Source organism: Branchiostoma belcheri, unplaced genomic scaffold, assembly GCF_001625305.1.
Source record: "Branchiostoma belcheri isolate BF01 breed outbred unplaced genomic scaffold, Haploidv18h27 scaffold75, whole genome shotgun sequence".
NCBI lineage: Eukaryota > Metazoa > Chordata > Leptocardii > Amphioxiformes > Branchiostomatidae > Branchiostoma > Branchiostoma belcheri.
The window spans coordinates 266352-291921 of record NW_017804409.1 but is presented as its reverse complement, the minus strand read 5'-3'; the positions used below and the strand labels follow the sequence as shown (position 1 = coordinate 291921).

Below are 25570 nucleotides of genomic sequence, written 5' to 3'. Positions count from 1 at the left end.
ATCTAATTTGCATAATTAATGAGGAAATTCTATAAATCAGCTGTATTTCATATTAGGGCTATAAAACTCTATAGACATATGTTAGTGAGAACGACAAGATCATTGGCAGATATCGATTATGTAAAGGAAGACCTAATTTGCATAATAAATGGCAAATTGGTACAATTTTATGGTGGTAACTGCTGGGAATTTAATACTTGCCATAATTGGAAGTTCAGTGAAGGTGAACATCACTAAACATAATTTATGTCAATCAGGACCTCATTTGCATAATTTATGAGGAAACGCTAGAATAGCCTTATTTCTTAAGATAACCCTGTCATTTGGTGGAGAGTATGATCAATTGATACAATATATGCAAATGGCCTCATATGATTTGAATATATGCGGTGAAAAATGTAAGCCAATTACAGGTGGTCATCACCATGCGTAAGATTTATGAAAACAATACACATGTCATGGAGGTATGAGATCATCGAACTCTAGTTTTATCGCTACTTCCACGGTAAATGCTCCGTAAAACTTCATTCGCTAGTGCCCCTACTTCGAACATTCTCAGCAAGGACACGTCTTGCCACTTCCACTGAAGCAAATCGCCCTTTTTTCCTCCATTCACCACCTCTTAGGAGGAAGTTCCACTCTGAAAGCTTCTTTCCCAGAACAACATCACTTTGGAATAAGCTACCTCGTGATTGTTTCCCTTATGAGTATAACCTTAAACTTTTTAAGTCTAAGGTCAACAAACATCTGTCCTCACTGGCTGTACTGTAACCCAAAATATTTTGAGTGGCTCTCATGAGCCTTGTTTTGTGGTGACCTATGAAGTAAATAATAATAATAAAAATATTTGTCTTTACGTTGAATTCTCATTTCAAATTCAAGTCCTCCTACCGTTCCTACACGCGGTCTCCTGGTTCTCTTCAGCTGAGGGAAGTTGCAGATTTTCGGCTTCTTCAACTTGTTGTGGATCGTCAGGGTCGGCTGAAATTTTCTCTCGGATTTCCATCAACTTTTCCTCCAAGACACTCACCTAGAGAGTAAAGGAAAAAAATCCATAGCCATTTTAATGTACACTCACTACGTTAGGCTTTCCTCCTAGCTGCAAGTTTTGAAGTTGCTAGAATGTCTGTATCTGTACAGCCGGTACAACCGCCCTTCGGCGTAACACACCAGCTTCCCAGGCACGCGGCGTGGCGGCAGCTAGCTATATCACACCGAACGACTTGTTACACTCAATCTCTGCACATTTAATTGCAGGAGTTGTTTAAAGCTTTCTAGTGATGATGCCTCAACTGTGCTTGGTGGCTTGAGTTCCAGTCTACGATAGTTCTGGGGAAAAACGAGTTTTTGAACACTTCTACTAATCAATTCTTGCTTGATAACTCTGATATTTGAAGGCATGACTGTTTCTTGTTCTTTTTTGGACTGGTATCAGATACTTAGTGGTTGGTGCGCCCACAAGCTTTTCTTCTAGCTGCAAGATTTGAAGTTGCTAGAATGTCGCTTGATCCCGACTTCTTGCTGTCAGAGAAGCGACCTGGATGCCTTTAACAGGAGTGAAGTTGATGGGGCATATACAAGGCTCGTTAGGGAGCAGGTGTGGCAGGGACTTGTTAACTTCATTATCGTTACTCACATTCACTGACATTTCCCAAGGTTGCCATTGTAACATGATCCCAGATTTCTAGATGGCTGATAAACAAAGATGCGTTGGAGAACACATATAATTAACAGTGAACACGTCCATGGTAAAGTAACAAAGACTACTAACTGTATAATTAACAGTACTAGTGAAGACATTCCTAGTAAACTATACATTAATAATAGTATCCACTACAAGTTACAAAATGCATTGAAGACATTGAAGATACCGTCTTTACTGCTCTAACCTTTTCCCTACTTCCAATAAGCTGTGGTGGAAACAAGCCGTTTTGTGCATTAGGAGGGAAGCGAAAAAGTCTGAAAGTGCTGTAATAAGCTGTAATAATGTAATTTCAAAACTCCAGGAAGGTTAGCTACATAATATGTGACTTTCATATTGTATGAAACTAATGGAGTTAATGATAAAGTCTCTAAATGCACAGAAATCACCCCCAGGACTGGTGAGCTGGCAATATGTGGCAGGCAGTCTCGTGTAATGCTCATGATTCTGGGCAAATGGTTTCACATGTGCTTTCAGAACTAGGCGGCCGCTTTGTGTTCGTGTTTAGTGGAGCCCGCATGATCAGCTTGTTTCTACCTCATTTCATCAGTCAGGAGGTAAATAGAGAGTGGTTTACTTGGGGGTAATGAGAGAGATAGAACTTGTAGGTCAATCTCCAGCCTGAGAAGTAAAACCCTTTGAGTACTTTGTACTGTTCCATTTGCAAATCTGCACATTTGTATGTTGTACAGATGTATTTGTATTTGTACTAGGAATACTGGTGTTCAAAGTTGATTGATAAAGTTGCTTGATATATTTCCAGAAGGGATTTTTAACGATCATCACGACCCAGTTTAATAGATCAACATGAAGTTGGCTTGCACTTTATAGAAATGAAACACTTTAAAAATCAACTTACATTTTCCTTTTTCGTTTGATTTTGGCATTCTACAACATTGGTATCGTTTTCCAATGTTTGTTTTCAACCTATGGTATATATTTCCTAATCCTGCAACTGTTTTGTAGGATTTACAGTATGGTTGAAAACTTTTTTTTGAAACGGCACGGATGTCATCCATATAATCAAATCAACATGGCCTAAGGGAGGTGTAGTCACCTCTGCCACAAACCTTTCTTCCCCCCTCCCTGAAATGGAATGACCCGTACCGAATGTCTCCTAATTTGGGTTGGCAGAGATGAGCTAACCTGAAGACAGACAGCTGTAACACACAGGTACGAATAGAATCCAGGAAAACGGACTTGCAGAAACCATTCCAAGAAGACTCCAGGTGAGTCCATGTTTCCCCCTTCTTAATGAAAAATGAGTCCAATTTCTTGCTTACAGATTGTTTATATATAAGGCCACACCAATTTAATTTGTTGTTTCTCGAATTCGCCCTGTCCATTTTTTTCTGATTTTTTTCTGATTTTGCTTCTAAATCAACTGCAAAATGCTCAATGAAAGAAACATTTTGGCTCCAATGGTTGAAGAAAGTCATTTTCCTCCTAGCTGTTTAAGTTTTTAGAAGTTTTGACTTCATGGCTCATATCGTAATATTCCCGACTATCACGGGGTGCATTGGCCTGTTTTTTTTCGCCCGGTCGCTTCGAATATTTTTTCTGAAAAATTGTTTTCTATCGATTGGTTAGAAATGTTTCTATTTCAGGCTGATACGTACCCAACATTTGATCAAATAACACCCTCAAAGCAGTTCACCTGTACAGCATAGCGTCTATTTCATGATCAAGTCACCAAGGGTTTTTCTAATAATAATTTTTGAAATGATTTTTCAGTATTTGGAATATTTTTTAGTCACAATAGTCAAATTTTCCATAAAAGGGGGCCTGCATCCCCTTTTTTCGTAAGGCGTAATCAGGCCTTTTTAGTCTCGCGTAGGCAGTCTCCCCCGGCCCCCAAACCAGCTCTGAACTTTAACGTAATTCGTAATTGGCGACGAAAATTTTGCGTAATTCATAATCACAAACCCCCATGCAGGCCCTCATAAAATGGAAAATGAAATTTGAATATGCTTGAATTTATGATATGTGTTTTCTGACAGACATACGAAGATGCAGCCTGGCGAAGCTCTGCTTCTGACTGTCAGCCTGATGTTTTACACATCGCTTCTCACCGCTGGACAAGCCACAAAGGAGGAACAACTCCAGACACCTGCACCCTTTGACCCTACAGCTGCACCATTTGACCTTACAGATATGCCCTATGAACCTACAGATGTGCCCTTTGACATGACCTCTGCAGGACCAGACAACTCCACCTGGTTGGTCCACCACAAATCCAAGCTGACCAATCCCAGCCCGGCCCGGCCCGGTTGGCATGACGACAGCTTCTTGCTGAAGAAGAAGCGTCAGGCGATCCACTTGCTGATTGGTGCGGGCACGGGGCTGCTGCTGGCGGTCTCCCTCGTCATCTGCATCTTCTGCCTCCTCTCCTACTTCGAACTCTGCGCCGAGCCACAGCCCGAGGTGCTGACCGACTTCACTCCGCAGCGTGACGGGCGCAGGAAGACCCTGGCCCGCGGCGAAGCGCTGCCCATGACCGAACTTCGCCGGCACAACGCCTCGCCGGATCCGGACAAGCTCAACGTCACCATGTCAGGTCCGCCCATCCAGGAGACGGTCTAGATATCAGACCAGGGCTGTCAATCACTGCAGAGCTGTCAATATTACTGACTCACAACTGTCAATCACTGCAGAGCTGTCAATCACTGAAGAGCTGTCAATCCCTGAAGAGCTGTCGTTCACTGCAAAACAGTTAATCACTGCAAAACTGTCAATCACTGACTCACAACTGTCAATTACTGCAGAGCTGTCAATCACAAAGAACTGTCAATCACAAAGAACTGTCAATCACAAAGAACTGTCAAACACTGCAGAGCTCAGTACAGAGCTGTCAATCACTGCAGAGCTGTCAATCACTGCAGAGCTGTCAATCACTGCAGAACTGTCAATCACTGCAGAGCTATCAATCACTGCAGAACTGCCAATCACTGCAGAACTGTCAATCACTGCAGAGCTGTCAATCGCTGCAGAGCTGTCAATCACTGCAGAGCTGTTAATCACTGCAGAACTGTCAATCACTGCAGAGCTGTCAATCACAAAGAACTGTCAATCACTACAGAGCTGTCAACTACTGCAGAGCTGCCAATCACTGCAGAGCTGTCAATCACTGCAGAACTGTCAATCACTGCAGAACTGTCAATCACTGCAGAGCTGTCAATCGCTGCAGAGCTGTCAATCACTGCAGAGCTGTCAATCACTGCAGAGCTGTCAATCACTGCAGATAGAAGTTCACAATCAGAAGCTTACACTATATATGGTATGGTCACAAGATTTGACAATAAACTGTTCACATTGACAAGCTGATAAAGTTTCGTGTTTCCCAGACTTTTTGCTGCGATTTCATCCACAAAATTTTATCACGGTAGGATTATAGGGCTCACTGTGTCTGAATCCAGGTTAGGCAGCAAACCAACTTTATAAATTACAAAGTTCAAACTTAAGTATACAGTCTACCGTCTATCATGTATAAAGGTTTGGTCATGATTGCCCACTTAGCTTCCCTAATGTCCTCTAAACTGGCATAATAGCCGCCAGCTACAGTTTCAATGTAGATTGAAATTTTTATCCCAAGCTGAAGCTTTTATTCCAGCATAGTCGCAATGCAAAGAAGTTATAATACACTGTGATCAGCTTGATTCAGTTCTGCCATGAGGCCACAGCAAGTAATTTTTATGGATGACATCAACGCGCGCATTAATTTTCGCCTGATTTTGAGGGGGAAAAAAAGAAATTTTGTTGCCTTCTGACAGTGGTCACCATGCCGAAAATGGGCAAAGATGTCTGTTGCCATGCCGGAAGGTGAATGGCAGATAACTATGAAGAGAGGAGACAAGAAAATGCTTTAATTTAATGTTTTGTTTCTTACTTTGATGCAGTGATATGTGATGCTGGCTGTGTATATGTGATGTTCCCACTGAATAAAAACCATTCGTGCAATGATTCAGTCAAAATTTCAAAATGTAGGAACCTTGTTTTTTTCGGCCCGCCTTTGTTTTTTTTTCGCCCGCTCGCATTAGATTTGGAGTCTGCGGAGGATGTCATCCATAGAATTTACTTGCTGTGGCCTTATACAAGCCCTGGTGACAAACCCCGGCAGTAACAGACCTTATACCAAACCATTATCACCGAGCTGGTGACAGTCGCTGCAGCTGGGTGCAACGTTAACAGCCACCGTGTACGTGTGTGACGAGGCGACATGATTGGCGGAGACGTAATTACCTGCCCTTTGGCAGACCATATAAACGAGCTTCGAGCTATAATTTACACGAGGCTGCTCTTTAGTCGTTCAGTCAAAACTCACAGGAGCTGCCACACTGTTCTAACAAAGCCGAGGGAAAAGCACAGCTACACCGAGGATGGCAGGTAACATTATATAAGCAGGTATATGTCATTCACCTGAATCAGACTTGCAAGGCTTTTTTTAACGGAGTAGTTAAATGCAGGGCCTATACGACCACTTCTCCACATCGAACTAGAAAGATGAGAAATATGGCTATGATCAAGAGATGGTGGTGAACGTTTGATTTGAAAGCCTGTAGATTGTAGGTTGGTGGGAAACACTTGTCAGGGAGGGACCGGAGTTCCAAAGCTTGGCCGTACGGGGAAAGAAACTGTCACTGTAAAAAGATTTCGAACAAGGAATTTGGACGGTGAAGTTGTGTGAGCTAGTGGAGAACCTAGTGGAACGCTTAAAAGTTCTGAGTGGTGGAACTAGTTGGGTGAGTTCTGCAGAGCAATGACCATGAAAATATCGGTAAAAGAGGGATAGAGAGGCAACATTTCGTCTATGGGAAAGGGGGTCTAACTTGGGGGCCAGAGGATAGCCTATGGCCACGCAAAGTAGTATGAAGAGGGCCTTGGCGTATTACACATACCTTAGCCTCCACGCCTTTCACATGTGTGAAAAAAAGCTCGATTTGCACCAGCATCTCTTCATGCCGCTCCACGGTAGAGGCCAACTTCTTCAGTTCACTCCAGATCTCTGGAGGGATGGAAACGATCCTTATCAAATTTGAAAACTTCCGCTAGCCTATATACCACTGGGCCAATTCGACGGCACATGTACTATATTTAGGCCACAGCAAGTAAATTTTATGGATGACATCCCCCGCAGACTCCAAATCTAATGCGAATGAGCGAAAAAAAACAAGACGGGACAAAAAGAAACAAGGTTCCTACATTTTAAAATTTTGACTCAATCATTGTACAAATGGTTTTGATTCAGAGGGAACATCACATATACACAGCCAGCATCACATGTCACTGCATCAAAGTAAGAAACAAAACATTAAATCAGAGCCTTTTCTTGTCTCCTCTCTTCATAGTTATCTGCCATCCACCTTCTTTGCCCATTTTCGGCATGTTAACCACAGTATTTTTTTCAAAATCAGGCGAAAATTAATGCGCGCGCTGATGTCATCCATAAAAAATTACTTGCTGTGGCCTTACGGATTATTTTCTGGTTGCTGCAGCACTTTTAAACGGCAATGAAATGTTGAACAAGGCAACAGGAAATAACAGACTACCCTCTTGGTGGGAGGGCCACTAGGAGTGTGATTTAATCAATCAACACCAACAAAGGCAGGACAAGGTTACGTAAAAAAAATGAAAAACAAGTGTGTGGTGTGCCATGGTGGCTTTGTGTTTGACCACCGGAGTAGTAAATTTAATAAAGAGTGGTCTAATCAAGACAAGCGAAGTCTAAGAAGTGTGCGTGGGGTCTACCAGCATGGCGGCCTAAAGTTGACTGAATCCTACCGTGGCCGTGAATGATTTCTATCTAGGAATTATTACTATACCTGTATCAATATAGCCTGTATAACCGCACTTCGGCGCAGCAAAATTCCGTCTCGTAAACGGTCGTCGCCTTTCCGAACGGTCGTCGCCTTTTCTCAGAACGGTCGTCGCCTTTCCGAACGGTCGTCTTTTCTCAGAACGGTCGTCGCCTTTCCGAACGGTCGTCGTCTTTTCTCAGAACGGTCGTCGCCTTCCCGAACGGTCGTCGCCTTTTCTCAAAACGGTCGTCGACCGTTCGGAAAGGCGACGACCGTTTACGAGACGGAAATTTGCTTCGGCGCAACACGCCAACTTTGCAGGCACGCGGCGCGGTGGCATGCAGCTAGCTATATTACACCGAACGACTAATGCCCCTACTGTACTTGGTGGCAACGAGTTCCACGATAGTTCTTGGAACATACGAGCTTTTGAACACCTCAATATTCTTGGTTGATAACTCTGAGAGAGAGGGGAGAGAGAGAGAGAGAGAGAGAGAGAGCTCAATTCTTGGTTAATAACTGGGAAAGTAATGAACATTCGTTAATTCCGTATTGTTTGGCTGAAGTAGACTCTGCCAGGCTTCCCAGGTTTCAGAAGCCTGGTAGAGGCTAATACTAGTGAAGTTCTTACGTCTGGTGAAGAAGTCTTCCTTTGCGGGAGCCGGGGCGGTACTGACCAGGCCTGGTGAGGGAACACCGACTGCCAGAAACACAACCAGAAACACGACAAACATCGTGGCGGGTCCTGTCTCCGCCGTATCCAAACACTTTTCTGTGTCTAACGGTGTTGTTTCCTAAAGTAATTAAGGCCATATGATCTAATTATATGGATGACGTCCTTTGGATATCTAACACTGTTGCGAACGTGCGAATAAAAACGGAAAAATTAGACAAAAAGAAAAAAAAAGATACCTTGGTAGATACTTTGAAATCAAAGTGATCAGTAAGGTTGAACAAATGACTGAACACATAGAACATGGTATAACCAACAGTAAATTCTTTATTTTTTCCTCTTTCACATTTTCTTTGACTTGGAAAGATTTGGCGGTGCAATGCTGGTTTTTTTCTCTATGATCTTCTTTTTTTACTTCATTTTGACCTCTGTGATCCCTAAAATAAAACAACAAACAAAAGCAGTATGGTCACAAACATGGCTTTTTTTGGAAATGAATGAAAATTAAATTCCTGTGCGTGTGTATGTCATCTAAGTGTGTATTGAAGTCAGTAAGTCAGTATGCCCTGACAGGAACAGGCTAAACCATTCGATCAGATTCCCAGAGGGGTGAGGGGCAGTAGAAACTATAGAATGGTAGGAGCCCCTTTTATAAGAAGGTGAGGAAAATGATATTTGTGACGAAGTATGATGTACGTTAGGTCAAATAATACCTGGGGAAGCAGAGTAATAGATTTTAATGATATTCTATGTTAGGTTTATTCCAGCGATTACTGAAATGATCACACCCTAACACACAACACTGTTACTGGGACATTTATGATTGTTTTGTTGTCAAAGACCTCCCAAACCTAATTTCAAAGAGGACATTGGCAGAGTTAATTAAATTCAGCAACAGTGTGAAACATAAGCCATAATTACGTAACTTGCCAATGGATAGCCGGTAGTGTCTTAAAACGTTGATTAACTTAATTTCGCCAAGGTTATGTTTTAATTTCGTGGCTGTGTGTCCATTCTAGGGCGAGCTTCACCGCCTCAGTGGCGGGACCACGTCGGCATTCGGCCGAGGTACGCTGGGAGGGGGGCACCAGCAAGCAGGTCGTTGACCTCTGACAATACTAACGAAAAAGCCCTATATTCAGCCACTCGTGAGAGTCGTTCAGCACCAAGGACAGGTTTGCTTGTGGGTGGAAGGTGTTCATTTTACTACGGAATGAAATCCCCGCGAAAAGAAATGAATTCACAGTAATATGAAAATTAGACAAGAGTGTTATATTTCATACTATGGTCACAAAACTTATTCGTAAAAAAAAACATTTATTTGTCGATATAACAGAAATACTCAAGTACACGGTAGCTGCATTTTTATCCATTTTTTGACCCTGAGATTGAAATTAGAAGTCTTCGTAATTATCTATATCTAATCCTCCTTCTTTTTGCACACATAAGTGCCTAGCGCCGAGACGGGCTGTCATTGGTCGTCATAATTAGATTATCAGGTTCACTTTAATTTGACAGCTGTTTTGTACACCTGTGTAAAAACAAGTTTGGCACATGGTCCTTTCAAAATGGCGGTTTCGTGCGACGGGAAAACTCTGGGCTGAAACGTTTTGGGTACATTTTTTAGTTTTCGTCGGTAGAACGTTTCAATAAGTGTGCAGCAGAATATTTGGGAGTTTTCGCTGTGGATTTGTGCCGTTCTGGTGATGTTTTGAGGAGAAAATGCGGATTTCCTGACCTGGCGAATTTTGGAGAAGACAAAATGGCGAGACGGTTGGGAAGAGTAGCGTGGCATAGAGACGACTTCGCTTCTTGTTGCAGGTATGTACGTGAACCAGAATTGTTTGGCTGACATTATTTCCTAGCGACTATAGTAGGAACATGTCAAATTATTGTCCGTAAGAAACGACCCAGTTCTGTATTTTAGACTGAGGCTTGGGAAATGTCAAGTTGCCGCGTCTTCAACAACATTTTCAGTGTGCGGTGGGCTTGTAGAATGTTAAATGTATGTGTAGGACTACCAAGAGGTCAATTATTCAGCGTTTTGAGGTTATATTTGTTGAAAGAAATTATGCATTTAAGAAGTCTTTTTCATTTCCTTTGTCTTTATCCCACGTGGTTGAAAACACCTGTTGGAATGTGCACGTTTGCACATTTAAGTATTTTTGATGATCCCGCCAAAAACTCGCGTAAACAAGATGCCGAAATGAATACGATACAAAACGTTTGGAAACTTCAGTCGAGTTGACCATGCTTTCGTTCTTCATTAGCATTTGCAGTGTATTAACTATTATATGTGATTTAAAAGCTTGTTCACTTCCACTTTAGACTAATTCTGTAATTCTATTAAATGACCGACCAAGGCCCAAGTATTTGTGTCGCAAACACTACAGTTGACTACCCTGAAAGGTTGCAATTTTTCAAAACATTTTGCGGCAAGTATATGTTTTCCACATAAAGTTTCAGTTGAAGGGGTTTGATTTATTTTATTGTTGTTGCTATCCCCGTTTTTTATGGTCATCAGGTACAGTTTTTGTTGAGGTATTTGTTTTAAAGTGAAGAAATCTAAGGTGCATGCTAGTATTTAAAAATGTAGTAGATGTAGCTTTATAGATATAACTTATTGTTGAAAAGGGTAGACACAACCACATTGCAAGAAAAAATTTGTCATTACTGTAATTTAAATGAGATTGAAGACAAGAGTCATTTTATTGTGGACTGTACTTTATATGATAATGAAAGATTCTCTTCAATTATATACAAGGTTATTTCCCTAGCTTTAGATTTTTAGATAGAAAGGAAAAATTCACTTTCCTCATGAAACTCGATAATCCTTGTACTATAAACTCCATCTGTTCTTACATTTAGAACTGTCTTAAGAAGCGAGAAGCAGAACCTGTACATATGTAGTTTTACTATAGATATATTTTAGTCTACCATCGCTATTTACCATGACCTGTACTTAGTTCGCAATGAGCAAAAATGTACAATAAAGGTCTTTCATTCATTATATTGTCTGACAAAGGTACGCTTGTAATATTGCAACTGTTATGGTTTTTGTTTCCTTGCTGTGCCACTTTTCTCTGCAAGTATCCCCCTCAACCCAAAATGTGGTTTCAGATTTCACATCTGCAACATAGGAAACTTTACCTCAAAATGTCTCTTGTATTGTAACAACTACATGTATCATATTACAATAGGACTACACCCATATGTTTTATATCAAAGTTATGCTTGTAAAGTTGTGTTCATTGTCATTTTCTCAATGCTTCGTGGTTGTCTCAATGATCCAGACTTTATTTTCAAAGCTCAGGTATTTACACTTCCTAGCCTTTCATATCCAGTGTTGTCAGACAAGTGTCCATATTACATTTATGACTGTAAGTTAGCAGATAGGGGGGCTGCTGACTGATGCAACAGTGGGGACTACTGTCTGAACCTGACAAGAGAAGACTGGACGGGACCAGATGATTTGAAGACCCAAGAGGAATATCAGGTGAGAAAAATCTGAATTCTGCATTTTACCTCAGTACCAGCTAGTTGGTCTTATTTGAGACATGTGTGTAACTTGTAATGTCTGTATAGTTAGGTGGCTGCTGACTGATGCAGTAGTGAGGCAACAGTGGTGACTACTGTCTGAACCTGACAAGAGAAGACTGGACCAGACCAGATAATTTAAAGACCCAAGAGGAATGTCAGGTGAGAAAAATCTGAATTCTGCATTTTACCTACAATTATTTGAGATGTGTAACTTTTCATGTCTGTAGTTACATTTGTAGTTGGCTGCTGACTGATGCAGTAGTGATGGCTCCTGTCTGAACCTGACAAGAGAAGATTGGACAAGACCTGGAGATTTCAAGACCTCAGATGAATATCAGGTAAGAAAAATCTGAATACTGTATTTTATCTACTATCCCTTTGGTGTTATTTGAGACAAATGTGTAACTTGATAATATGTTGTTGTATAGTTAGGTGGCTGCTGACTGATGCAGTAGTGGTGACTCCTGTCTGAACCTGACAAGAGAAGATTGGACCAGACTGGACCTGGACATTTGAAGACCCCAGAAGAATATCAGGTGAGAAGAATCTGAATTCTGCATTTTACCTACTATTCTTTTGATGTTATTTGAGACAAATGTGTAACTTTTAATGTTGTATAGTTAGGTGGCTGAACTTTTAATGTTGTATAGTTAGGTGGCTGCTGACTGATGCAGTAGTGAGGACTCCTGTCAGAACCTGACAAGAGAAGATTGGACAAGACCTGGACATTTGAAGACCCCAGAAGAATATCACGGGTAAGAACAATCTGAATTCTGTATTTTATAATCATTTCCCTGGTGTACATGTAATTAGAGATAAGGGTGTAACTTATATTATTGTGTAGTTGATGTAGGTGGCTGCTGACTGACATATAGCAGTGGTGACTTCTCTCTGAACATGAAAAGATTGGGGAAGTGAGACCTGACCTGGAGACTTGAAGGCACAAGATGAATATTAGGTAAGGAAAATCTAAATTCTTCATTTCATAAATTATTTACTTAAGTTTAATGTCTGATGTTTTATATAAATAGATGGCTGGTGAAGGAGGACTGTCTGAACCTGACAAGACTGGCTAGTAGAAGACCAGGTGATCTGGAGGCACAAGAGCAAGATGACAGCATCCACAGGTGAGGCAATGCTTCATATGATTCCTTTTACTTTGGTCTTAATAAAATTTATAGAAATAACATAACATAAAAAACATAAACTGTGCAGTTTTATCATTATCATTTCATGGTCACCCAGCATTGCTTGGAGATGTTTTGCGTATCACACTTTTATAACTTGATCTGTATATAGTTAGGTGTGTCCTGATGTACCTGTCCTGACTGGGAGGAACCTGTGATGATGGGCAACTCAGTGTCCAAACTGGACCAGACCAGATAGACTCATGCATGCAGCAAACCTGTTGACCTAACCACACAGTGAAGTGAAGAGGCTGTACAGGTGAGACATTGGTTTACAACTTGTATGAAAGAACTTTACCTTTTTTCTTGGATATGTTGTTAGTTCATTCATTCTCATTTCATGGTCACTCAGCATTGCTTGGAGATGTTTAGCGTATCACACTTAACTTGATCTTTACATATTAGTTAGGTGTGTCCTGATGTTCCTGTCCTGACTGGGAGGAACCTGTGATGACGGGCAATTCCTGTCCAAACTAGACCAGACCAGATGGACTCATGCATGCAGCAAACCTGTTGACCTAAAGACACAGTGAAGTGAAGAGGCTGTACAGGTGAGACATTGGTTTCCAAGTTGTAAGAACTTTAAATTTCCTTTCTTCTAAGATGTGTTATTGAAGAACTCTGAGGGCTAACATACTACATGTACCATTATAAATACTTCAACAATTTAGCCTTAGACACTTTATAGATTGCATTGAAGCAAAGAGATGTATCAGGTCATTAAATGTTGGCTGAGGATTTTTTCTGCATCACAGTGATTGATTACTCTTTCATTTTGTCAGGTGTGTGCGGAGTGCTGGCTGTTTTGTCTGGGAGAAACCTGCGATGACGGCAGTCAGCAAACCAGTTAACTTGAAGATGCAGAAGGAAATGAAGACAGCAAAGCAGTGGCAGTGGGCATAGCTCAGTGAGTATCTGTGTAGTTTATTTGTTCAGCAACACAACCATCACACACATGATGCCTACATATCTCAGCCTGGGGGACATTCGAGTTTTTTAAAACGGCTCTTTTGCACTCATTTTGCACTCATTCCAAATGTAACAGTAGTTAAATGTCGATGACTAAGCTTGGCCGGTCATGTTGTACGTAGTGTAGAACCAGCCAGTAGGCTTCTACTTTGGAACCCTGATACAAAGAGAAGAGTTGGACGTCCAAATATAACACTTCAGAAACTTATTGAAACTGAAACAGTCTTGGAGGGCCAGGAACTTATCTCTGTGATGCATGACAAACAGTTTTGGCGATCTAACTTTGTATGCTACACCTCTTTGGAGGATAATAGATAATGATGATGATTGCACTCATTCAAAGAAGCCCCGTTACAAATTGGATGGCACCCAGGCTAAATACATTTCTATCCTATAATCCACCCGGGCAATCACTAATTTAAAAACTAATATTAATAAAAGCTAATATATAATAGTGCACTGCTTTTAATTACACACACGATGGTAAAATCTGGGCCCAAAAGTCCCACTCTGCTGCTATGGAGATCGAACTCCCCGAACCCGCGAATCTTGTTCGATATGACGTCATCCAAACCGAACGGGTGTTCGATCCGGGGTTACCCGCGGTCATTTACAGTAAAGCCGCTTAACAACTTCAAGCCCTTTTTTACTTGGGAACCACGGAACAGGAAATTCCACTGTTCTACAAATAGGAAACGTTTTCAAGACATTACATCTATGCCATGATTTTATTGTGGATATGTTACATGTAACGAAGCTACTGTCGTCATTGTGGGTGACCTTGAAGGTCAGAATTCTTGTATACGCTGTTAATAAAATCCGGGTCCCCATATCCAAGTACATTGTAGCATAGCATGTGTGCAAACGTGGTATTTTAACCACTCCCAAAAATTGTTCAGATTACCTCATTGAGAGCTTGTTTGGAAGACCAACGATTTCCGCAGATTTCTGTCCAAGGGATCTTTTAAATATGGCCGCGATGATGAATTATAGATAATAATTATTTAAAGTTGAAAAACTGCGTTTTTAGCTCTTTTTTTTACTGTAAGGCCATGTTGATTTGATTATATGGATGACATCCTCTGGGGACCCCAAAACTGATGCGAGCGTGCGAATAAAAAAAAGTTTTGCAAAAAAAAAAGTTGCTTTCATCATGAAATCTACGTAGTCATGAAGGTTGAACAAATGACACGGAGTATGGTATGGCGAATAATCTACACTCCAAATTCATTTCTTCACATTTTCATCTTTTTCATTTAATTTTGGCATTCTACGACAATGGTATCATTGTCAAAGATTTTTTTGTACCTTACGGTATATATTTGCTCATTTTGCAACTGTTGATTGTATGATTTACAGTATGATTGAAAACTTCTTTTTTTTTTGGAAACGGCCGAAAATTCATGCGCGCGCGGATGTCATCCATATAATCAAATCAACATGGCCTAATTGGAGTTTTAGTAAAAAAATTAAAAAATCCTAAGACAGAAAGTTTAAATTTACTGTAATATTTCTAAAAATCCAAAAATCAAGCCTTATTTTTGATATTCAGGGTCCCTTAAAATCAGTTGCTTGGTTCTCGTGAACCCCTTTTGAAATCCGAAATTGATCTCATTTGGAAGCAAATGTACACAAAGTTGAGCAAAGACAATGGACGAATAACATTTGAGGTAAACAAAATCACTTGTTACATTTTATTTTGAGGAGTATTTCGTCTCCAATCAATTTTGTTTATCTTTAAATTTTAGCCGTTACCCCCGGGACAACCGCTTGGCCACGTTCAAACGCGTTCTGTACCCCGATACCTCCCTAGTAATGCGAGTTTTAGCAACCGACCGCTGTGACAGTATGTCACACTTTTCTAGACTCCTTTTTACATCTCCAAACAAGTAGTGACCCACAAAAGAGAGGGCCTGCAAGCCCTTTTTCGTAAGGCGTAATCAGGCCGTTTTCGACTTCGTAATTCGTAGGCAGCCTCCGCAAAAATCAACGTAATTCGTAATTGGACATTAGCCGCAAATCGTTAAGTCCTAATCAGCTCTGAAACTTTAACGTAATTCGTAATCACTACCCCCCTTGCAGGCCCTCAAAAGAGGTATAGTGTCTCCAATATAACCTCTTTGGTCCACGTCCCACATCGCACTTTGGACCTTAACAGGCAACATTTAGCTACAATCTGTCATAAACTTGCATGTTGTGTGAAATAATATCTTGCATTCGTAAGGCCAATTGCTGTTGTCAATACTGTAACAGTGACTTTTATTTCTCTGTCTTCAAGATGCGGACCCGGAGACTGGACTGCAGCAGGAGGAAGAACCAGACTTTTGTAGGCAGGGCTGCGTGAAAGAAGATGGGGGGAGGTGTGAGTATGGTTTCTTTATTAACACGAGACATGCACACACTTGCACTCACTTTTGTCTTTTCTCTTGTCTCTCTCTTTTTTCATTTAACGTTTATTGTAGCTGGCAACTTCAATTTCATGTTGAGCAACACTGAAAAATTCTTCATATTGTATGCTTGAATGCCAAATTACCCCTAAATTGTTGCTTCAGACCTCTACACTTAAATTCTCCCACCAAAAAACTTTGTATCTTAGCCGGCCGCATTAATTCCTTAGTCATCCTGTTCGTATCGTATGAATGCCAAATTGCCCCCAAAATTGTCACTTTGGACCTTTACACTTAAATTCTCCTGCCGAAAAACTTCGCATCTAAGCCAGCTGCATGAATTCCACTTTGTCATCCTCTTCACATTGTATGAATTCCAAATTGCCCCCAAAATTGTCGCTTTAGACCTTTCTTTATACTTAAATTCTTTTTCTTCTTTGTATTAATTTCACACTAATTCCTTGTTTAGTCCATTTTCCCGCCAAAAAAAAATTAATTGGCACCCTCACCTGGTTAATTAATTGGATTAAGTTTTCCCGCCAAAAAACTTAGTATATAGAGCACTCTAACCTTGAACTTGTGTCCCCCCCTCCCCACTCTTCCTGCCCACCTCCACACTTTTTCCACAACTCAGTATGTTAGTTACACTGTTGTCTGGACTTCTTGGAACATGTAGTCACCACACTCTGCTACACAAACACTTGTTGATCGAGTGCAGTTTTTCCACCACTTAGACTTCGGAATAATCTCTCGCTCTCCTAGTCAGTCAATTGCACTGGTATACTGATGTGTCGAAGCATCAATGTCTCCGAAAAGACATCCCCGGGGAGTACACTTAGTGCATTGACCGACCAGGAGAGCGAGAGATTATTCTAAAGTCTAAGTGGTGGAAAAACTGCACTCGATCAACAAGTGTTTGTGTAGCAGAGTGTGGTGACTACATGTTCGAAGAAGTCCAGACAACAGTGTAACTAACATACTGAGTTGTGGAAGAAGTGTGGGAGCTGGGCAGGAAGAGTGGGGAGGGGGGCACAAGTTCAAGGTTAGAGTGCTCTATATACTAAGTTTTTTGGCGGGAAAACTTAATCCAATTAATTAACCAGGTGAGAGTGCCAATCAATTTTTTTTTGGGCGGGAAAATGGAGTAAACAAGGAATTTCCAAATTGATACAAAGATATACAAGTTTTTTGGCAGGAGAATTTAAGTGTAAAGAAAGGTCTAAAGCGACAATTTTGGGGGCAATTTGGCATTCATACGATACGAGGAGGATGACTAAGGAATTAATGCAGACGGCTAAGATACAAAGTTTTTCGGCGAGAGAATTTAACTGTAAAGGTCCAAAGTGACAATTTGGGATTCATACAATATGAAGAGGATAACAACGTTGAATTCATGCAGCCGGCTTAGATGCGAAGTTTTTCGGAGGAATAATTTAAGTGTAAAGGTCTGAATTTAGGGGTAATTTGGCATTCAACCATATAATATGAAGAATTTTTCAGTGTTGCTTGACACGAAATTTAAGTCGCCGGCTACACTAAACGTTAAATGGCCCCTCACGAACAAAGAGAAATGTGAGTGCAAGTGTGTGCATGTGGAGTGTTGTCTCGTGTTAATAAAGAAACCATACTCACTCCTCCCCATCTTCTTTCACGCAGCCCTGCCTACAAAAGTCTGGTTCTTCCTCCTGCTGCAGTCCAATCTCCAAGTCCGCATCTTGAAGACAGAGAAACAAAAGTCACTGTATTGACAACAGCAATTTGGCCTTACTAATGCAAGATATTATGTCACGCAACATGGAAGTTTATGACAGTAATTAGAATGGAGCTAAATGCTGCCTGTAAAGATCCAAAGCACAGTGCAGAAAGTGTGACATGCTGTATCTCAATTGACTAAAAGTGCAATGTGGGACCAAGGAGGTTATACTGGAGACATTATACAATGTAACCTCTTTTGTCAGACTAATTGTTTGAAGATGTGAAAAGGAGTCTAGAAAAGTGTAACATACTATGCAATTAAAAGCAGTGAAATCTTTCAAGACTGGATGATTGGATTAAAGGATAGAAATTTATTAGCCTGGGTGTGTTGCTGAACAAATAAAATATACTCACAAGTTACAACTGTGCCCACTGTCTTCTCTCACTGCTTTGCTGTCTTCATTTCCTTCTGCATCTTCAAGTCAAATGGTTTGTTGAGCTGTCATCGCAGGTTTCTCTCAGACTGGACAGCCTCAGCACACGCCTAAAATAATATAAAAGGATGTGATGGAAAAACATCCCCAGGCAACACTGAATAATCAAACTAAAGATAGCATCATGCAATTCAACTATCCCATTGATTGAATAGATTTTGAAAGAGTTAGGCTCTAGAAAACTGCTTTTAAAAGTGTTACAAAAAGTGTTACAGAATGTAATGTACTGTACTTATAGCATGTTACACCTCAGAGTTCTTATTAATAATAACATGTGAGGCAAGGAATAAGTCATGTAAGTTGCTTGAATCGATGTACAAAAAGATAGGCTTTTCAAAGTGTTACTGGTAGCAAGCTATGCCACAGCTCTTAATAATACATCCAATAGGAAAGGAAAAATATATGACACTGTTGTTAAGTATTGTCTCACCTGCATAACCAGGTACAAACTCTGTGTCTTCAGGTCAACTGGTTTGCTCAGCCGTCATTGCAGGTTTTTCCCAGTCAGGACAGGAACGTCAGGACACACCTAACTAATATAATGAATAATTAGTGTGATGTGTGATGCTCCCCCCAAAAATTTCCAGACAACTAGGTGACTATGAAAGATAATGATAAAATCCTGCAATTTAACTATCTCTTTGCTTAGATGATGCTTGCGGTTGATTGATTGCTTAGCTATGTACAAAGTGTTGCTTATTAGTTGCTTGTTATTGCCTCTCAGTTCTTAACACACAGAAAAAATAAAGTTGGAAAGCATTGTCTCACCTGTACGATCTATTCCCTCTGTCTTTAACTTCAAAGTCAGCTGTCTCATCTAGCCTGGTTTGGACAGGAACATCAGGACTGCTGACCCTATTATACCTACATAATTATAAAAGAACAATTGATGCCAGGTACATGGCTATTGTGCATGAATGGGTAATGGACACAATCTACCATACGGCACAAACACAAAAAAAAAAACAAGACAAGTCCATAAAACGCATTAGGATATGGATAATTGTTTTCATGCCATCTTTGTTACCTTTGACCCGACTAAGGGACCATCTATTGACTCGAGAAAGGAAGGGTACAACAAAAGTCATTGTGCACAAGACAAAAGTCAGTGTATCAGTTAGACAAAAGTCTGTACGGAAGACAAAAGTTGTGTACGGAAGACAAAAGTCAGTATGGAAGACAAAAGTCAGTGTACGGAAGACAAAAGTTAGTGTAGGGAAGACAAAAGTCAGTGTATCAGGAAGACAAAGGTTAGTGTAGGGAAGACAAAAGTGTACGGAAGACAAAAGTTAGTGTAGGGAAGACAAAAGTTAGTGTACGGAAGACAAAAGTTAGTGTAGGGAAGACAAAAGTTAGTGTAGGGAAGACAAAAGTTAGTGTACGGAAGACAAAAGTCAGTGTACGGAAGACAAAAGTTAGTGTAGGGAAGACAAAAGTTAGTGTAGGGAAGACAAAAGTTAGTGTACGGAAGACAAAAGTCAGTGTACGGAAGACAAAAGTCAGTGTATGGAAGACAAAAGTTAGTGTAGGGAAGACAAAAGTTAGTGTAGGGAAGACAAAAGTTAGCGTACAGAAGACAAAAGTCAGTGTATGGAAGACAAAAGTCAGTGTACGGAAGACAAAAGTTAGTGTAGGGAAGACAAAAGTTAGTGTACGGAAGACAAAAGTCAGTGTAGGGAAGACAAAAGTTAGTGTAGGGAAGACAAAAGTCAGTGTACGGAAGACAAAACTTGTGTACGGAAGACAAAAGTCACTTGTACGGAAGACAAAAGTTAAACATAAGTGTAGGCAAGACTCAATCAAGGGTTCCAGAGTGTTTGGAGAATTTAAATGTAAGGGTCCGCAATGAATTCAAGAATCGATGAATAAATGTGGAATTGAAGTGGCCAATTACATTTCCCGACAATGATTAACGTTCAATTAAAGGGGCCAGCTAAGATTTTAAAATAGTGAATGACTTCTCATGAAAAAGGAATCCAGACCCTCGGAATAGAGCCAGAGAAATGTGAGAGTGTGTGCATGTGGAGTGTTGTCTTGTGTTAACATAGAAACCATACTCACTCCTCCCCATATCTTCTTTCACACAGCTCTGCCTGCTAAAATCTGGTTCTTCCTGCTGCAGTGACTGGTCTCCGGGTCCGCATCTTGAAAACAGAGAAACAAATTAAGTCAACATACATGTATAATGACAACAGCAATAATGGATTGCATAAAATGCATTACTAGTAAATATATATTCACACAACATGCAACTTTATGACAGTTGGAATGTAGCTAAAATTATAAATCATATTCAACTTTATTCTCAACATAAAAAAAACACATGATTTCACTCAAAGAGAACTTCAAAAGTCACCAAAGCTATTTTAATCTTCGACTAGTCTTTCTCAATTATATCATCAGCCATCCATAAAATGTCAAAGGATGTAAAGGTCCAAAGTGCTGAAAAAGGAAACTAGAAAAGCGTGACGTTCTGTATAATTAAATAAAAGTGAACTACTGACTCAGAGACTTACTTTTGGAATGTCTTAATTTCCTTCAGCATCTTCAAGTCAACTGGTTTGCTGATCCGTCATCACAGGTTTCTCCCAGTCAGGACAGCTGACCCTCTGCACAAAGCTAACACATGAAAGGATAATCAATTACTGTGATGCAATAAAAGATCCCCAGGCAACACTGAATCACCATACATTAAAGTAATGATAAGAACACAAAATTGAATCTCTTTGGCTCAATACAATATAAAAAGTGTTAGCTTTCTTTAAACTAATGGTTGTTAGGCCTCGCCTCAGAGTTTTTCACATCCAAGAAGAAAGGAAAAGTTCTTTAATACAAGTTGAAACCAATGTCTCACATGTACAGCCTCTTCACTTCACTGTGTCTTCAGGTCAACAGGTTTGCTGCATGCATGAGTCTGTCTGGTTTGGTCTAGTTTGGACAGGAGTTGCTCATCATCACAGGTTTCTCTCAGTCAGGACAGGAACATCAGGACACACCTAACTATGTGAAGATAAAGTTAAGTGTCATACGCAAAACATCTCCAAGCAATGCTGAGTGACCAAGAAATGAGAATGAATGAACTAATAACATATCCAAGAAAAAAGGAAAAGTTCTTACAAGTTGTAAACCAATGTCTCACCTGTACAGCCTCTTCACTTCACTGTGTCTTCAGGTTAATAACAGGTTTGCTGCATGCATGAGTCCATCTGGTCTGGTCCAGTTTGGACAGGAGTTGCCCGTCATCACAGGTTTCTCCCAGTCAGGGCAGGAACACCAGGACACACCTAATGATACAGGGCACACACCTAATGTATAATTTATAGATCAAGTTAAGTGTGATATGCAAGATCTATGGGAAAACCATAGGAGTGCTAAGACTTAAGACTTAAGAGAATCTTATGATTCAGAAGCATTGCCTCACCTGTGGATGCTGCGTCATCTTGCTCTTGTGTCTCCAAGTCATGCACCTGGTCTTCTCCTAGCCAGTCTTGTCAGGTTCAGACAGTCCTCACTACTTCACCTGCAACCTATTTATATAAAAATGAGAATTGTACGAACTGACCTGTCAGTGATGGACAGGTCAGTTCGTACAATTCTCATTTGTCTCCGCATTCCCTCGTATGTCAGCCTTCAGTGGAATGACATAAGGTGCCTTTGTAGCCTGAGGCCAGGAGACTTCGCCCAAAGTTGTTGCTCACCACAGGCTTCTTGTAGAATCTCTCCCACGTACTGCAAGACGACCAATTGGCTGTTCTCATGATGTCTTTGGTAGATACTCCCTGCAGTTGTGCTGCTGAAGTAGATGCACTGCGTGTCGAGTGTCCTGTGAATTGACGCGTGTCTACTCCTGCTTCCTTTAAGACACTCTTCAGCCATCTAGCTATAGTTGCTGACGTAACTGCCTGGTGGGGTTCCACCAGGGCACGAAACAAAAAACTATCACATAACCTAAAACTCCGAGTTCTTGATAAATACACTTTCAAATATCGAACTGGGCACAACCTACGGTCCTCTTCAAACTTGGGCACAATGATCTCTTGAATCACACTGCCCGGACGAGAAGTCTTTGTCAGCTTCTCTACTCGGAAACAAACTCCTCCTGGAATTCTTCGTTTCAGCTTTACATCCAGGAACGAAAGTGTCTGCTCCCTTCCTGCTGATACCAGTGCCACTAACATAGCCAGTTTCAGTGTTAGCTGACGAAGAGATAAGGAGTTGGCCGGGGACCAGCGGCGCAAGAAGTCCAACACTTGCCTGACATCCCAAGTGAACGAATACTTGGGTAAAGGAGGTCGCAATTCAAACAGACCTTTCATAAACCTGCGCATCAAAGGTATGTTCCCCTAGCGGACGACCTTCCAGGGGAAGATGTGTGGACGAGATGGCTGATCTGTACACGTTCACTGTGCGGTACTGGAGCCCTCTCTCATGTTGAGATAACAGGAACTCTAACACTTGACTCAGAGGAGCACAAACGGGATCAAGATCCCGTCCACGGCACCAGCTACTCCACTTGTCCCAGGCCGAGGAATATTGACGTTGTGTTCCTGCCCTCCATGATGCCAGTAGAATTCGGCTAACCTTTGTCGAAAAGCCGTACACCGCATGTTGTCTCCGCAAACATGCCATGCGGCTAGTTGCAGCTTGCTGCCCTCTGGGTGCGGCAGCCCGGACTCTACCTGGATCAGGAGATGCTCGTGCTGGGGTAGGAGAATCGGTTCTTCCACCACCATTTCTAGTAGAACGGGATACCATACCGCAGTGTCCCACACTGGTGCTATCAGGATCACCTGAGCTCTGTCCTCCCGCACTTTCTGCAGTGTTGGCGGGATCAGCTTGAAGGGGGGAAATGCGTACGCTAGTTCCCACTCGTTCCACCGTAGTGTGAAGGCGTCTGTTCCCATGGCTTCCGCTTCTGGATGCCACGACACGTACTGCTCCAGTTGTCGGTTGGTTCTGCTGGCGAACAGATCCACCCCCTGACTGAGTAGTGGAATTGTTGCCTGAAGGCTCAGGAACGTATTCCGCTCCAGAGACCACTCCGTTGCTACGGAAAAATGTCGAGAGCAAAAATCTGCTCGAATGTTCTCCCTGCCTGCGATGTGTTTCGCTGATAGAGACAGGTTCCTGTCGGCGCACCACTGCCATAGATCCAGCGTGGCGTTCAGTAGAGCGAGCGACCGTGTGCCGCCCAGCCTGTTCAGGTATGCCACCACAGTAGAGTTGTCCGAGTGAACTCTCACGTGACCATTCTCGATGTCCTTGCAGAAGGCGCGTACTGTCATCGACGCTGCCTGAAGTTCTAGGACGTTGATGTGAGCTCTGCTCTCTCTCTCTGTCCAACGGCCTCCGGTGTGGACGCCATTGCAGAAGCCGCCCCAACCTGTACCTGACGCATCCGATTCTACCTCCAAGTCCGCTGAGGGAGCGAGAATCGGTCGGCTGTTCGCGTTGGCCAACTGGTCTCTCCACCAGACCAGATCCGTGCGGGCGGCTGCTGTCAAAGAGACTTGACCTTCCCAGTGACCTCTTGACGTTCGCAGAGCTCTGATAAGCAGACGCTGAAGATTCCGGAAGTGAAGTGGAGCGTGCCAGACCGACGGTGCTGTGGCTTGTAGCTTCCCGATGATCCCTGCAAGATCTCTTGCTGACACCGGGCAGTCTGTTGACAGAAGTGTGTCTGCCATCTGCTGTATAGCTGACACCTTGTCCTCGGGAAGGTACATCACCATCAGTGTTGAATCGACGCCTGAGCCGAGGAAGGTGATACGCTGAGTTGGTTCCAGTACCGACTTGGATAAGTTGGGTACGAATCCCATACTGGAGATCAGATCGATGGCTGCTTGAAGCACCTTCCGACACATCTCTCTTGAGCGAGCGATCACTAGAATATCGTCGAGATACACCACCAGACGAAACCCTCGCCGACGCAGAAGTGCGATGGGTACCTTCATCACTTTGGTGAAGACACGAGGTGCTGTGGCGATGCCGAAGGGTAGGCACTGAAACTGGTAGAATCTTCCTCTCCAGTGAAACGTCAGATACTTGCGATCGTCTTTGTGAACTGGGATGGTAAAGTATGCGTCTGTCAGGTCTAGTTTGGCCATGTAATCCCCTGGCCGCACTAGATGTTTGATGAGGCGAAGACTCTCCATCTTGAAGCGTTGCTTGTGAAGAACTTGTTTAAGGTTTCAAATTGATGACCGGTCGAAGACCCCCTGTCTTCTTGGGTACTGTGAACAAAGTTGAAACAAACTGTGTGTGATGGTAGGGAACTTCTGTAACTGCTCCCTTGGTGAGTAAGGTTCTTACCTCCTCGTCTATGACTGCCGCTTGTGCGTCGTCTCTCGGTCGGGACAGTGGAAGACGTCCCTGAATTGGCGGCGTTGTCGCAAACTCCAACTTGTACCCCTGTACACATTGAAGGATCCATGGATCCGTAGTCACCTGCTGCCACTGATGAAGGAAGTGGGCTAACCTGCCGGCATGAGGCAGCGGAGACGGATGAGGTACACTTTGCAGTTCGGTCGAACGCCGGGCCCCGCTCTCTGTAGTAGATGGGGTGCTTACTTCTTCTGTTGTCGCTTCCCGTCCCCTGCAGGCTTGGAGCGAAAGGACCGGGATGAGTTGTAGTAAGATGGACGTGACTGGTAGCTGCTGCCTGCATAGCTGTAGTTGGTTCTGGGAAAGTAACGTGTGTTCCTTCCCCTGTTACCGCCTGAACCGGCACCGCCGCCTCGACGGAAGTTCTGGGATGACCCTGAAGCCTTGTTGGTCGACCCCTCCTTCTGCAGCAGCCCGGAGACGGCCTTGTCCTCTGAAGCCATCTCTTTTAGCCTTAGAGCCCAGATCTGGTGGAAACAGGTACTGGGGATCATCTGAAGGCTTCTTGAAGTTGTCTCTGAACTTCTTCTGAGAAGACTCGGACACAAAGGAACGTCGGGTGAATGACAACTGTGAATTCACTGATCCCAGAAGTGCCATGGCTGAACTAGCACAATCATTCATTGTCACTTGAAACTCTTCAAAACTATCCTTGTCACAACGTTGAATGAGTTGCCAAAGATTCATTAAAGGGCAAGCCACTTGTACAAGATTAGATTGTACCCCTTTCAATGCTTTATCGTG

At 42.2% G+C, this 25570-nt stretch overlaps 2 protein-coding genes across 2 annotated transcripts in view; both read right to left on the bottom strand.

Moving 5' to 3' along the window:
• LOC109485364 overlaps nucleotides 1-8231 on the bottom strand; it is a 20548-nt gene extending 12317 nt beyond the window's left edge. Inside the window, exons 1-3 of the mRNA XM_019788922.1 lie at nucleotides 8129-8231; nucleotides 6598-6704; nucleotides 892-1030 (exon numbers count right to left, since the gene is read on the bottom strand). Of these exons, the coding sequence (XP_019644481.1) occupies nucleotides 892-1030; nucleotides 6598-6704; nucleotides 8129-8231 (349 nt within the window). The remainder of the gene's footprint in view (nucleotides 1-891; nucleotides 1031-6597; nucleotides 6705-8128) is intronic.
• Nucleotides 8232-22902: 14671 nt separating this feature from the next.
• LOC109485363 lies at nucleotides 22903-24597 on the bottom strand. Its single transcript, XM_019788920.1, has one exon. It carries the CDS (start codon nucleotides 24595-24597, stop codon nucleotides 22903-22905), a length of 1695 nt encoding a protein of 564 aa, XP_019644479.1.
• Nucleotides 24598-25570: the final 973 nt, after the last annotated feature.